The 15,776-nt window shown below is 42.1% G+C and overlaps 2 protein-coding genes across 2 annotated transcripts; both read right to left on the bottom strand.

Annotated features, from left to right (window-relative positions):
* Positions 1-1,431: 1,431 nt before the first annotated feature.
* LOC118393396 (forkhead box protein F2-like) lies at positions 1,432-6,987 on the bottom strand. The gene is made up of 2 exons (XM_035786037.2): positions 5,435-6,987; positions 1,432-2,570 (listed from the first exon to the last, which is right to left on the bottom strand). Exons 1-2 carry the CDS (start codon positions 6,405-6,407, stop codon positions 2,392-2,394), a joined length of 1,152 nt encoding a protein of 383 aa, XP_035641930.1. The 5' UTR covers positions 6,408-6,987; the 3' UTR covers positions 1,432-2,391.
* A 5,966-nt stretch (positions 6,988-12,953) lies between these two features.
* Positions 12,954-15,024, bottom strand: LOC118393404 (forkhead box protein Q1-like). Its single transcript, XM_035786048.2, has one exon. The coding sequence runs from the start codon at positions 14,735-14,737 to the stop codon at positions 13,679-13,681; it is 1,059 nt and encodes a 352-aa protein (XP_035641941.1). The 5' UTR covers positions 14,738-15,024; the 3' UTR covers positions 12,954-13,678.
* Positions 15,025-15,776: the final 752 nt, after the last annotated feature.

A 15,776-nucleotide genomic window follows, 5' to 3' on the forward strand; every position in this document is an offset into this window, starting at 1 on the left:
GCTGCAATATGTAACTTTTCTGGTGACCCTACAAAATTCATATAGAAAGGGTGAGTTCTATCATTCTCATTGAAAGCAAGTCTAAGAGGCAGTATATCTGTTCTATGTGCACTATTTCTATGCTTCCCGTTTTTAAGTTTTGTTTTTGCTTATTTTACTTTCAGTTTTGTACGTCAGCTTCAAAGAGCTGAAAATACAATATGTTTGGTTATTGACAATATATTTCACAGTGGTTTAGATGGTACAATGATTATCTACACTATACTTGCTTGTTGTATCATATAAACTGAAATTAGGCGAACTATTAGAATTATAGCAACCTGGAAATGGCGGGGAGATTTCTCCACCGTGCATCTTTGTGAGAATGTTTCGGGCATTTTCCCCCGCTCCCCTCTATCTCTCTCTCTCTCTCTCTGCCCCTCTGTCTCTCTCTAATCTGTTTTTCTAAAAAAAAAACAGCTTCTTACTCTATACGTGTGTTCTGTTTACTGCAGTTCTAAAAACACTGTGCGGTCACATCTCCATAAATGTGGCCCTCTGCAGCACGTTTGTTTACAAGTTCTTAAAAAGTTTGCAATCCTGAAAAATCTGCTACGAGGCCGGGGGGTAGAGGTCTGGTGACGCGGAAGACTTTCCGTTGTAGAACCAGGCAGGCTGGCCCAGGCTGTAGATGGCGCAATGAGACAACACAAAACATGGCAATTCCTAAGTCGCCAACGTCGTCAGTCGAGTTTGTAAACAATCTAAACTGTTGTAAGCCTACGTAAATATAAACGACCTAGGCCTACTCTACTTAACAGTCACCAAGTATTCGGAAAAAGTACATTAGATTGTATTAAACACCAGCTGCCTTTGATCTCACGAAGTCTATGGGTAAATATTGATAATGCAACTCACTGTCTACGATAAAGACATGCAGCGAGTTGTGTAGCCGTCGCCTTATTTCATTTCCCCCCATTCTCACTATACCATAAGATAAAAATCCTTACATAATTATCCCCGTGGCTCAAAGTACACAATGCTTCTCTTCAAATGATCATTCGTTTTCCACAACATGTATATCTAGTTATTAAATGGGATTGTTTTAAAATTGACCAAGAATCCACGCTTTTGATTTACATTTACATTACATTTAAGTCATTTAGCAGACGCTCTTATCCAGAGCGACTTACAAATTTACCTTTGCTTCACCTTCTTTAAGCACGTTTTTTTACGTTACAAAGTGTTATCATCGAAAAAAAAGACGTTGAATTTGGTTATTAAAAGTATGCCTGTGAATGCCAAATAATCAAATTTACACCGACTCAAATCTATTATGAATCACAAATAACCATAAATTATCAACAAAGATAATAGGCCTATAATATAGTAAATTCCAATGATAAGCCTATAATTAGCATGCTATATTTCTGAGAGACAAGCAGGCAGGTATAGCGGAAAATATATCAGCTTTATTGAAACACTTTACAACGAGGAAAATTAAGCTAATCTCAAAAAGGGTATACAATAAGTGCAAATTTGTTGCAATTTTTGTTATAAAAAGCTTTGTGTATGTGCATGTACTTTTATAGATCAGAACAGAGGCCTAGTTACATAAAATATAGGCTATTTGTTTGCACAAGTAATGACAGCAAACACATAATTAAAATCGTTTTGAAACTTCTTTTGAAGAAGAAAACGTTGGCCAATAGAGAACAGAATAAGGCAAAGTGGTTTCATTGTCATAAGCTTTTGTGCTTTCCCACTGGGCAAAAACGGGTTGAACGTTGTTTCCACATCAGTTCAACCAAACAAAAAAATTCTATGTGATGACGTCGAATCAACGTGGAAACCCCATTGGATTGGCAAAAAGTAATCAACATAAGGGCTTTCCCACTGAGCACGCACTGGTTGAATCAACGTTGTTTCCACATCATGTCAATGAAATTAAGTTGAACCAACATGGAATAGAAGTTGAATTGATGTCTGTGCCAAGCGGGTTTTGTCTTTTCCCCCCCTAACTTTTAACCTGAACCCAATGACATGGTGATTTTTGGGGGGATTTCCCGTTGAGTTCACAATAGTTGACAACTCAAACAAATGTAAATAAAAATTAGAGGTTGAACTGACATCTGTGCCCAGTGGGTCCTTCACTTCAGAAACAGTTAGTGCATAATATACTGTCCTTCATTTAGACCAATCAAGACGACGAAGGCCACTGAAAAGTTTTTCCAGACTCTCAAAAATAGGCTACTGTCCCCATTGTTCGATCTCATCAGAAAGATGACAGGCCATTTATTTGGGTTTAAACTGTCGCCAGACATGTATAGAATCAGTTTAAATTGCTCGATTTTGTGTTCATTCTCATCTCCAGAGCACAGTTTGGGCCTTTACGCGCACTACATTTCCTGCTCACATCACGCACGGTTTGACGTCTTGACAAAGGCTTTGGTGATGGTGGTGATGGTGATGATGATGATAGTACGATCCACTGGCTGAGGGATGGAACGAGGAGATGCCGTTAAAATTCAGGACAAAATCCTTCCTGTCGACCACCGGTGAGGAGTGGCTTTGGTAGCGAGGGATCCCCACTGAGAGAGAGAGAGAGAGAGAGAGAGAGAGAGAGAGAGAGAGAGAGAGGGAGGGAGAGAGAGAGAGAGAGAGAGAGAGAGAGAGAGAAGCTCTTCAAAATATATGAACAATACAGTTCTTCTCCCCTCCTTCTAAGTTTCTATAATTGTTTTTACATACTCGTGTGTGGCATAGAGGAGCAGTCAGAAATATTAGTATTATTCAGAAATATTTATATATTGTAAATGCTTGACTTTTCAACAACAACAAAAAAAAAGTTTTCTTTCAGAATATAGGATAATAACACTCTGACGTTTTTGCATTACATTGACTATGTGTAAAACATATTTTGTACTATTCAGTGTATTATGTAGCCTATTTTTCTTATATAGATTTTAAGGTTTGAAATTGACACATCTTCCAATAATTTGGCCAGTAAACAATGCGGAGACGTAGTCCCATAACACCACGCGAATAAATAAGAAATCACTCTCAGTGAATCTATATATTAAACCTAATCGATCACGGTAGGGACATTTGTTAATTTGTTATCTTACTAGGCTATGTTATATTATGTTATGTTGACCTGTAATACATTATTAATTGCTGAATAAATAAGGATTTGCTGGCCTTTTGAGAATAGGTCAAATAATGCCCTTTTCCGCAGTATTTCCATTTCAGGAGAATGCCACTAAAACAATCAATCCAAAGATACTGCGTGTGTTATGCCTATTTCCTCTTCAGAATTATTCAAATTGAACCATGCAATTCATTCACTGTATACAATATGTTATTTGGATGTGTGCAAATTAGATGCATAGACCCTAGACATGTAGCCTCTGCTCATGCTGAGCTAAATATACATTCGAGCAGCAGTCTCCTTTAATTAAAACATCAGCCAAACGGAAACCACTATCATGACTTGACTTCTGAATCTCTGCATTCTCAATGCTAGCATCTCTAATGTTTGTTTAATTTAGTTGAGTTGGTGCACATATTTTGCGTGAATCCCTCTCATTTGTGACTGTTGTAGTATGTGTACACAGATATTTGACCTCGAGAATGTTTAGTCTTTAACTTAACATGATCTGGTTAGACTGAAGTTAAGAGTGATTTGATAGGCATATAATAATCGAACAGCCTCGTTATGTTTCAGTGCTTTCTACACCAATTGGCCTCCATATCGTTCACAAAGAGGTATGAAATATTAATTAGGTCAGTGTGCTTATGTTTTCCCTCCTTGATTGTCCATTTCTCCTGAGGGCCATATAGACACATTACACTGTTTATCCTCGAGATCTGCAGTAGCAACATCACACGTGCTAATTCATCATAATTATAGGCCTTACGGCCTAAAATTCTTTTCAGACAAATAATTGAATCGGTAAAATAAGAACATAGGTCCTGTCATAGATATGTATGTATATATCAGGACAGCTACACTGTCAGAGTGAGAGTAAGGAGAAGGAAAGCGGGAGAGTGACAGAGAGCGTGATCCTCGTCAAGTTCATAAGGACTCCAGATGTGACGCCTGTACCCGCAGTGTGCGGTGTTTTCTCTCCTCGAGACTGCAGGCATTTATCCTGATTGTTCTGCCTCGCGCTGCAGCCTTTGCGCCCCATTTTCAGAGACAACACACCCGCCGTGATTGACAGTCGTCACCAGGCGTGTTAGACCCCGCTAGCACAGATAACAGCTTATCCTCTAAATAGTTACAAGAAGTGGCGTAAAGTTTAACACGGCTTGAAGTCTCCTGTGGGTAGGTATAGGCCTATGCGCTTGTTTAAATCCTCTTCTTCAGTGTGGTCCGACTCGCACAGCCTTTGTTTAGGTAACCCCCGAGGCTTTAGAAGGAATAATTCCGCTCTCAGAAATCCCTTGGACTTTTGTTAAAGCCTCGATAAATTAGAAGCATTTTAAACCAGATGAACATGAACTAAATTACAAGTGGTCAACTGGCTTACGGAGCAATGCGTATAATGTGGCTACAGTTTTCATTATGGCCCATTGCGTCGAGCTCCTATCCAAACATTTATGTAAACAAGAACGCAGCCCCATACATTATTTTTTCCTAAGGCCTAGCCTATATATTCAAGAACAGTTTTCAACTATTTTATTCATTTCCGTTGTAAGAAGCTGTGGTTGCTCTTATATTTCCCACCTCATCTGAATTGTCCTTATAATAATGCATGCATATTTGTGTCTTTGAGTCCCTCAAAATAGGATTATTTCGGCCTATGTCATTCAAATTGTTTCCTCAGTTCCACAACAGAATATAGTTGCAAACTAATAATCAGAAATACAATATAATTATTTTAACCCATAACATTGGGAAGCTATTTTGCCATAACACAACCTGCAATGTGAAGGAGATGCATCCACGTGAACCAGTCATTTTAATTAAATTCTATGAATATAACATTACATCGAAAATGCATTAAGAGACATATGCATCTCCAACATAGTTTTATAGATGTATTACAAATGCAAGTCATTACATATTTAGGTCGCAACAACTCACTTTTATATTAGTCTAATTATTTTATTTGCCAAAGTTTTGATTCATCTGCGTCACACATATCAAAGTTGTAACTGTTAATGATATTCAACTAGACTATATTTGGTTCTGCATGTAGGAGATTGTCTAAAAGACCGTCTATAAGATGTTCGGAATATTGTCTGTAAGGTAGGCCAACTATTATTTTCACAAATACAAATGTAGCCATTTTATAGGCTATTACGCATTGCGTAAAGTTGTGTTTTTAGCCTCCAGAAAACAGCATGACTGACCAAAGAGCAAGTAAATTGTCAACCTGCAATTACGCATGACATTTCACATCTATTTATTAACGTGTTAGGACTTGATTTACACAACGTTTATTACCTGAGATATCGGCGGTGTCCCTGGCGTTCTGGTGGAGGTAGCTCTGCTCCAGGGAGTAGGGGGACATACCAGAGTGTAGCCCAGAGGACGCCGGGCTGCTGGAGGCCAGAGGCTGCTGCTTGATGTACGGGGAGCCGCCGGGAGACGCCCAGTGTCCGGAGGTACTGGCATATGGAGAATGACCGTGACCGTCCAACGCACTGGCCATTGCCGGGGACGAGGGCACAGGGCTGCTACTACTGTCCGGTCCACCGTATTCCCCGTTGGACGTTACCGGACAGCTGGCCATGTACGTGGACCCGGGGCTCGGGGACATGTGAGGTACGTGGTGGCCGCTAAGCCCGTCGTAGCCACCTGCCATGGAGTTGGTCATCATGTCCAAGTTGTAACTGTTGCTATGACACGCCAGAGACCCCGGCGCCTGAAACTCAAAGCTCTGCGGCAAAATGGACGTACCGAAGCCTATCCCGTTCATCATCCGGTACATGGGCTTTAGGGCTTGGCATTTTCTCCGGAAGCCCCTGGGTCTGCGGCGGAACGAGCCCTCTTCGAACATGAACTCGCTGGCCGGGTCGATGGTCCAGTAGTGGCCTTTGCCTGGCCTGCCCAGCCCTTTTGGCAGCTTGATAAAGCACTCGTTTAGGGAAAGGTTGTGCCGGACGGAGTTCTTCCAGCCCTGGTAGGATCCTCTGAAGAAGGGGAACCGGGCCTGGAGAAACTGATAGATCTCACTTAGAGTCAGCCTCTTGGTGGGTGAGCTCTGTATCGCCATGACGATGAGCGCAATGTAGGAGTAGGGAGGCTTCTCTGGTCGCCTCAGTCCGGAACTCGCCTTCTTGCCTTTGGCCCCGGTCGAGGAACTGTCCATGGAGGCCTGTGGGCTTATCATGGCGGGGTGCAGGACACCGGAGGCCGGGCTGGACCTCAGGGGAGGCGGTTGGTCCAGCTGCTGCTGAGAGGTCTCGGTCGTCATCTCTGCTCCGCTGACGCACTGCGTAGCTGAGCAGTGACGTGAAGAGAGAAAGAGAGATGGGGGAAAGATGAGAAAGAGAGATGGGGGAAAGAGGAGAGTGAGATTGAGCAAGAGATCTAGAGAAAGAAAAAGGGACGTATATGATTCAAAGAAGGTGATAGCAAGTAATGTCACGTCTACTCAAAGTCCTCTACAAATCACACACGCCGTTGGTCTTCGGAATTCAACAAAAAATGTATTGGAGAGGAAAAACTATCTTCCGTTCTGCCGGACTCTCCTATTACGCAGAAAATCTGCAGCGAGTTCGCAGTGTCAGAATGTGGGAGAGAGATGAGAGCAGAGTAAGCAGTGAGGGCTGGAGCGCTCGCTATAATGCAGCGTTTTGCGGAGGTTCAGTTCGACACAGAGGCTCCGGTGCGGTTCGGTATCACCGTGGCGGTGAGTGCAGCTCTGCGGCGCACCGGGTGGCCATCGCCCGCCTTAATCCCTAAAGGGGAGGAAACGCGAAGACTCCTCAATTTAGTGCGCGAGGCCGCTCAGCCAAACAAAACGCGACCACCTATCATTTCGTAAATCTTTCTTTCCTCTAAGACCCCCCATCACCAAACCCCCCCTGAAATCAGTGACGACTACAGCCCCCCTCCCCTCCCCTTCCACCGCCAGTCGCTGCAGCAGAGTCAAGCCCCTCTCTCTCTATCTCGCACCCCCTCCCTCTTTCCCCTGCTCTCTGACATCTCAAAAACACGAAATTATGCCATCTATCAAACCTCTCCAGACATTCCAATCAACAGCGTCACACGCCAGCACACAAGGCAAAGAGCTCCATCTCCAACACTCTTCTTACATGTTGTTGCCTGTTGCTAAGTGTCATTATACTGAATAACGGAAACATTTTCTGTAATGAAATAATGAGGGTATACCAGTATAGGCAATTATATATAAGAGTAGGCCTCTTAAAAAAATGTAAATTGCTCCTCTGTGTTGCCATGCAACAATATCATGTTGGATGGCCTACCGATCCAGTAAAGGCGGTGTTGTAGAAGCGACACATAGAACAAACTGTGTAGGCTCATAAATCTCGTAGTATAAATCCTATCTCATGTTTTCCTAGTTCGCTCAGAACCCAACCGTAAGAGTCACTACCGGGGGAAAGGTGGTTGTATTTCGCTGGGGTGCATGCATGAGCGGGAGGGGGGTTCTGAGTAAATGACTTTGACATGAGTGGAAGCAGGCTTTTTCCATCAAGAGCGGCCTGCCTTGGATACCACACACAGCGCACCAGTGTCAGTTTACAGCCCTAGGCTCGAGGCCGTCCCCTGGGCCCCGCGTTCATTAGAGAGAGAACCGAAATTAGGAGCGCGGGCGTCGACAGCTTCCTCCCCTATGAAGACAGACCATAATACAGATTTGTCCAACATAATGCAATTATTTAGTCTTAAAAGATAAAAGCCCTATGATCAATAATGATAACAACGAGAGAAATATGATTTTTTTCAGAAACGTTGCCTACAGATTCAGAGTGTATTAATCCTGTTACAAGGTTGACACTATATGACACTATATTGCAGGCCTGCATCATGCAGATAGCTTGTTTAATATTTATACTGTGATGACTTTTATGGTTACCTTTGTTATGCCTGCATTTGATAGGGCCTACACTTCCTCGTTTTCAATTCAACTACCTAATGTTATATATATTTTTTAAACATATTGAGCTAAATATTCGTTTATATAGCCTAGTAGTTAAATAATGCAATCATTTTCAGTCATTTTTCAGTATGTATATGCTTTGTAAATAGCCGACCTGTTATGTTTGGTAGTTGTATACGTTTATAATAAACAGCTCATTGTTACAGTTGAGTAGGTCTAGGCTATACAGAAATACAAAAAGACTACAAACAATATTTGTCAAAAATTGGTCATAGGCAAAAAATTACTAATATAACGTAAAATTTAGATTATCAATCTTAATTTGTACCGAAATCACATCACCCCATTCTGTTTGTATGCCTAGTCTCCCTCATTTCATTTCTACCACCTGGATTTGTTTTACACTGAGCTTTATTTTGTTTTATGCCGCTGAATTGAAACAGTTAGAAGGAAAGAGTAAACAACTGTATACAGTAGACTAGGCCTAAACCTCATATCAGAATATAATCATTGAAGGTTCAAGCTGGGGCTACGGGATTTCATTTCTGCATTTATGATACGGGCATTTTATATTGGAATAGTCGAGCTTTAGAAAGTCGACAGAAAATAAAATATGTAATAAACTAATCAGCTCCTCATCTATTTGTGTGTCTGTCTAACATTACCCCCGTCCTTTCATGTGTAGTCCTTAGATATAAAGGATTTTCAAACAATGGCCATCAACAATAACCTTTACACTTCACAACAAAGGATGTGAGGATAAAATCATTTTCCACCGTGACACAGAGAAGTTTGTGGAACCTAATGGCCTTAGAATTTCCTGCGACATCAGAACGTATGACCCCCGCAGTGATCAGGATGCCTCCGCTGCTAGGAGGAAACTTTGTTCTGCGCGAGAGCACTTTGAAGACTGGCCACTGCTTTTACGAGTTCACAGCAAAGCGCGTATAGGAGCTCTTATTATAGCCATTTTGAAATATCTAGTAAACAACAATTATATCACATATTTACATGGGTTCTGGTTTTTAATAGTGATGGATATCCTTTGGCATTTCTGTCCGAGTTTGATCCTTTTAGCCTGAAGAACACCAGCCTTGAACAATATAAATTGTTGTTTTTATCTTTGGTAAATATTGAAGTGTCAACTATAATATTATAGCTAATATTGCTTTAACGTCCCTGATTATTTATACAAAGGCTTACACCATTCAAATATTAGTTCATGAAAAATGTGGCTCAGAATTCTGTTTATGAATGTGTATTTAATATGTAGGATATTGCTGAATAATAAATGAATGCAGCGGTGCATTACATAAATTAAAATGTTGCTTTATATTGTTTGACTTTTTGTTTTTGTTTTGATACGCCATAAAACGACACACTCTTTCCATCGAAACACAGGCCTGCTGGTTGTTGGCAGTGGTGGAAAAATAAATAAGGTGTCATATTTGAGTAAAAGTCAAGATAACTTCATAGAAAATGACTCAAGTAAAAGTGAAAGTCACCCAGTAAAATACTACTTGAGTAAAAGTCTAAAAGCATTTGGTTTTAAATATACTTAAGTATCAAAAGTCAAAGTAAAAGTGTGAATAATAAAAAAAAAAAACATTATATTAAGCAAACCAGACGGCACAATTCTCTTGTTTATCAGGGATGAGGAGTGTTGTTATCTTGATAAGTGTGTGAATTGGACCATGTCCTGTCCTGCTAAGCATTCAAAATGTAATGAGTACTTTTGGGTGTCAGGGAAAATATATGGAGTAAAAAGTACATTATTTTCTTTAGGAATGTAATTAAGTAAAAGTAAAAGTTGTCAAAAATATAAATAGTAAAGTACAGATACCCCAAAAAACAAGTTAAGTAGTACTTTCAAGTATGTTTAATGAAGTACTTTGCACCTTCTCATAGGCCTATAGCCTACTTTGACTCCTCACTTCTTTTGACAAGTGCCTACATCTTGCCTGAACATTTTTTTCACTAATTTTGAAGAGTTTAAATATAGTTTAAATAGCTCTTTCCAGCGTATTTTAACGGCAATGTGCGTCTTTATGTCTTCTTTCAGGCGCCCCAGCAGCCGCGCTTCCTGTCCAGCTCAACTCTGGCTTTTGTGCTGAGAGTACCAGGTTCTTTCTCCAGAAGCTCAGGCACGGTTCAGCGGCCTGCAGAGTGACTGACTGTTTGAACTTCCTAACATTGTGCCTGGATTCCAGGCCTAAACCCTGCTCCAGAACGACATAATATTTAGGTTTCTATTCAATCAATAGCGCCGAAGATCCGTATTATATATCGCGATTGACAATTAAAGGCAATGTTCCCGCGGTGGCGGAGACTGCTTTCACGGTAAACACTGCTACGTCGGTTCAATCGGAAATGATATTTGAACGCGGATCTTCCGGGATACTTCGGCGATACGGATTGAACGGAGCACAGTATCTACTGCTCTCAGATTCAGGCATGTTATCAGTTTATTAGGATACGCCATATCTTTAACTGGTTCCTGTTCCACACACCAGAGAGAGCTAGTCCTAGGCGACAGAATGAAAACATAACGGTGGCCTCCATTGATGGAGCGTTCACCTGTTATTGCCGTCGGTGCTAGTGCTCTGCCCAGTGCGTAACATACAGGTGTGCTGTTCCGGGATTTCACCTGCAGGTTGCAGCATTGTTCCTGGAACGGGACTCAACCCTCTTACCTGTCACCTAGACCGCCGGGTGCACGTTTTGGTTTTTGCTCTAGCACTACACAGCTAAACAAAGCTTGATGATGAGTTGGTTATTTGAATCAGCTGTGTAGTGACAGGGGGAAAAACTAAACGTGCATCCAAGGGGGGTCCCAGGACCGAGTTTGCAGACTGCTGAGTAAAACTATCGTGACGTTTTTTATTTTTGTTAGCATAGTATAGTCCTAGGTCTATGCATCCATGTGCATGATTGAGGAGGACGGACAGGTAATGTTTTATGTCAAAATATTTGTACACATGCATTGTATTTGTAGAAACATGTATGGGCCTAAGCAAGAATGTCTTCCGTTCTATTTGTGCCCAGATCGACGAGGGACTGATAACCCCTCGCAAGAAAGACAGGGTCAAATGCAAATGGTAAATGGCAAATGTATCAACACATACTCTTTTACTTTTCAGATTTGATCGTTTATCAATTCAGCAATTTTTGAGATTGTCTTTCTCATTAGCCTATAGGCTCATTTCTCATTGGTCCACAATAAAATATTGTACTAGTCACGATATTTTCTGTGTATACTATTTTACAATTGTTGTCTAGATAGAGCACTTGCTAGTGATAGTCTACAACTTTGTCAATAGCATTAGGCCTAACATTGTTAGGGTAACGGGAATCGTAATTAATGTGGGCAACACTACATGTGATGACGTCTGGACAGTGGACAGCTCGAGACATCGCGTATGGACTGCATCCTTGCTTCTATGGATAACCCCCATATATCCCCTGTCGGTGTTGAAAGGTCTAATCATTTAGTTTTTATTGGAAGTGTGTTGTGATCATTAATAGACTTGGCGCATGAAGTAGCCAGCCAAAATGATTGTTTCTCATTATTAAACCCTTACAATAGTCCAACCTGTCTTTTGGTCATTTCATTTTGAAACATTGTTTTGGTAAAAGTTATTTGTATAGCTTATCGTTTAGCATACGCAGGTCTGTGTCTTCGTTGTTGTGGACAGGTAAGCTAAATGTCGCAATTCATCCCACATCTTTTTTATATTCTAAAGATATTGTTGTAAATCTTACTCAGAAAATCAGGACATTTATTTAATGTTTGTCATGTGTTTAAAAAAATCCTCAACATAGCCTATAGCAGGATGAAAAAGGTCTAATATATATTTTTCAAATGTTGGTGATTAAAAAAAAACATGAAATGCACTGTTTTATAGTAATAATAATAATAATAATAATTAGTAGTAGTATGTATTAGCCTATTATTTCAGTATGACATGTTGAATTGCGTGACTTGAAACGAGAACAAGCTACAAGGCAGAGTAAATTCAAATGTCATATTTGAACAAGCTATATTTGTTTGTACAATGCTTATTGGAGACCCAGATCGCAGGCACGTTTCTTACCCTCGTGTGAACGGCACAGAACAGATCATGTTTAATGAGTACACCATAGCTTGGGTGGCATGCTATGGTAGGCCTACAATTTATACTTAAGCATAAACCATAGTTTACATTTAGAGAGAGTGCATTTGTCCCAAGTCTGAGATTTCATCCTCGAACCTATACAGAAGAGCTTGAGGAGACGTGTATGTTTTCACTGTGCTTAATAGATACTGTACATTATAACTACACATGATTTGCTATTGTGCAGCTAAAACTCAAACCCCCTCACTCGGAACAACCTTCCTAGACGTGTGTTGCAGTTAAAGTTAATGATCCTTCGTGTAAAGCGTCAGATTCTATGATTTACTTGACATAATTCAGCACTCCCCATTCTGGGACGGATCTCACCACCCTTAAATATTTAGAAATAGCTCAACCGAGCTGTAATTTGTGCCTAACAGTGTTGCTTCCTTAGCTGTGCTGTTCCGTGCGGTGCAGGCAGAGAGGAAGACAGAGGGGTGAGATGTAAGTATTGTAAATCTGTGAATGTATATCCCTCTCTGTGCCTAACACTGCTGTTTCCTAATTGTGCCTTGCCGTGCAGAGTAGGCAGATGTCTGAAATGATTGTATATCTTTTTCTTCATTCCTCTGGTACTTCAGCATGCTCGTTTACGTGGTGAGGATGCCAAAACAGCGCCAGTGTTGCCAGGCGCTACGCCTTTCCAGTTCCAGGCAGATAGATATCGGATCTTCCTCTGATCAATCACCCATGCAAACTTTTTCCGCCCTCTGATTCCAAACACATTTCAAGTAGGCCTATATTTAATGGAAAAATATAGATTATGCTTTATTTTCCTTTAGGTAAAGATAAGGCAAGAGCAATATAACAAATTAAATACTCCTGGTTTGCTTCGATAATTTTTCCCCAATGAGTTTTTATTTTCTCTCATAAAAAATATTGTCCATGCATGAATCAATGTTTAGGAAAACAGACAGTGTATTTCCTTTCTTTTTGTGCAGCCTCCTTACATGGAGTAATCAACAATCCAACAAATATTTTAAAACACAATATTTTTCAGCAAGTCATACAAAACTACATCAACACATACATATTACTATATTTTTCAAATCGTTGGCACATGATAGCCGTCGTTTACATTAGAAATGACCTAAGAACCACGTAACACACACACACACACACACACACACACACACACACACACACACACACACACACACACACACACACACACACACACACACACACACACACACACACACACACACACACACACACACACACAGTGGAAAGGCATGTCAGATTGCAACTCATTTGCTTCGTCCTAGTAGTAACCAGATAGAAATAAAGTCATGACAACAAAAACACATTACGTTATTCATCACCACTAAACGACTTGTTATAATCAGAAACAGTTAAATGCACTGAAATGCCTTTTTTAAGACATTCGAAAAACGTAGAGCGCATAGGAAAGTGCACATGGCAAATTTAAGATACATAATTACATTATCGTCTGTTACGTTGGCTTTAGGAGAGCAATGAATCTATCTGGAAAGGATGACAGCTGCCAACTCGCGCTGTGGGCATTTTCACAGGGGAGAAAGCAGCCTCGGAGTTTGGCATGTGGCCCTGCGACGTCATGTGGAGAGCTGTAAGTGGGTCCCTGGTGTGCTCTGCGTGCTCAGCGAGGCTGCACCTGTACACGTTCAACATGTGTGACGCGCCGGCGCTGACCTGGTGGTAAGAGTGCTGTGCATGTGCGTGTGCCATAACAGCGGGTAGCGGTGGGTAGGCCAGTGTGTAGGGCAGCATGTGGTGAGAACCCGCGGGCCAGTAGAGCCGGTGGGCACCGGGGTTGGCATGTTGTGCACTGTCTCTATCGGTGTGGTCTCTGTCCTCCCTACGTATGAAGGGCTTGCTGAGGATGCTATCGATGGAGAAGGAGCTGGAAGAGCTGGAGAACTTGGCCCCCATCACCCTCTCCTCCCGGGAGGGAACAGAAGCAGGGGCCGAGATGCGAGTCTCCTCGCCTGGCGTCTGGATGTCAGAGGTCTCGGTGTCCTTATTGGAACCACCGGACCGGCCCTTAGTGATGCGCTTCCTCCTGCGACGGAACACCCCGTCAGCGAAGGTGTACTCGCTGTGCGGGTTCAGCATCCAGTAGTTGTCCTTGCCCCATGGCCTGGAAGGGTCCCGGAGCACTTTGAGGAAACAGTCGTTCAGCGACAGGTTGTGGCGCACTGAGTTCCTCCACCCGGTGTAGCTGCCCCGGAAGAACGGGAACTTCTTCATCAAGTAGTCGTTGATCTCGGCCAGAGTCAACCGGCCGCTGCCGGAGTCCCGGATGGCCATGGCGATGAGTGCGATGTAGGAGTAGGGCGGCTTGGGTCTGCGGGTGTAGGGCTTTCCCTTGCCATCGCTGCTGCTCGGGGTAGCAGGTGCCGGGCTGTTGGCCACGCAGTCCCCGTCTGAGCCCAGCTCGTCCCCGGATAGGGGAGAGGGGACGCTACCTTCCGCATCACTGTGACTGCAAACCTCCATAGGCTTCTGAACGAAGTGGCTTGCGGAGAACACTTCAAGTTTCATTTTTTATATTTATTGCTTTCCCCCTTCTCCTCTCACCTGTCAGTGTGTAGCTGACAGAGTTCGTTGCAGTACAGCGCGATTCTCCTAATCAGAAAGTAAGAAAATCTGTCTGTCTGTTGTTGTTCTTTAGAGAGGCGCAGGTGTAGCCAGTGAGTCTGTTTCAGTGGTGGAGTCAGTGCACCTGTCTGTCTGTTTCGGTCCGAGGAGCTCCGATGTACAGAGGAACAGGAGGCACCCAAACTCGTGCCTGTTTAGCAGCTGAAAGTAGATTTGTCTCCGGAGACACACGCGCCCTGTTATAATATAATCCCTCCGCGAGGGACAGCCCACGGGGGGCGTGGTCTAGCGTCTCAAACTCAGAGTAATCTCAAATCCATTGAAGCGATTGAGGGATTTATGATTGCACGCTCCTTTGTGCCACACAGGAGTATGTAAAACAAGCATAAACATATAGAAAGCTAAAGTTAGAAGGAGGAGGGTAGAAGAACTATGTGTATTGTTCATATATTTTAAAGAGCTCCAATCTCTCTCTCTCTCTCTCTCTCTCTCTCTCTCTCTCACACACACACACACACACACACACACACACACACACACACACACACACACACACACACACACACACACACACACACACACACACACACACACACACACACACACACACACACACCTGAGTGAGTGACTCACCTGCGTGACTGTAGATTGTGTACCAGAAAATAGTTTCGCCTTAGATGGCATGCATTTACCAGACAGGCACACAGATGTGTTTACGTTTGTAATGTTTATGTTTGTAGAGAATCTCAGGTCACTCTTGAATTGATTTACAGTTATATTTAATCGATACATTTACGGAGGTTCTGAACTAAAACACCTTGCTCGAGGTCTAATCTAACTTTTCCGTTCCTTTGCATAATAACCACCTAACTAGCACATTTGGTTCCTTGGAAGTTCTGGGAACATAAAATGGAAAGAATTTTAAACATTCTGAGAATGGAAGTAAAAATATTGCCTGTTCTGCGAACAAACATTTTTAGGT

Source organism: Oncorhynchus keta, chromosome 1 (genome assembly GCF_023373465.1).
Source record: "Oncorhynchus keta strain PuntledgeMale-10-30-2019 chromosome 1, Oket_V2, whole genome shotgun sequence".
In the NCBI taxonomy this organism is placed as follows: Eukaryota; Metazoa; Chordata; class Actinopteri; order Salmoniformes; family Salmonidae; genus Oncorhynchus; species Oncorhynchus keta.

Coding starts and splice junctions, on each gene's coding strand:
- LOC118393396 (XM_035786037.2), bottom strand. CDS start 6,407: ATGACGACCGAGACCTCTCAGCAGCAGCTGGACCAACCGCCTCCCCTG. Junction 2,571..5,434: donor GGACACCGCCGATATCTCAG/GTAATAAACGTT, acceptor TCTCTCTCTCAG/TGGGGATCCCTCGCTACCAA.
- LOC118393404 (XM_035786048.2), bottom strand. CDS start 14,737: ATGAAACTTGAAGTGTTCTCCGCAAGCCACTTCGTTCAGAAGCCTATG.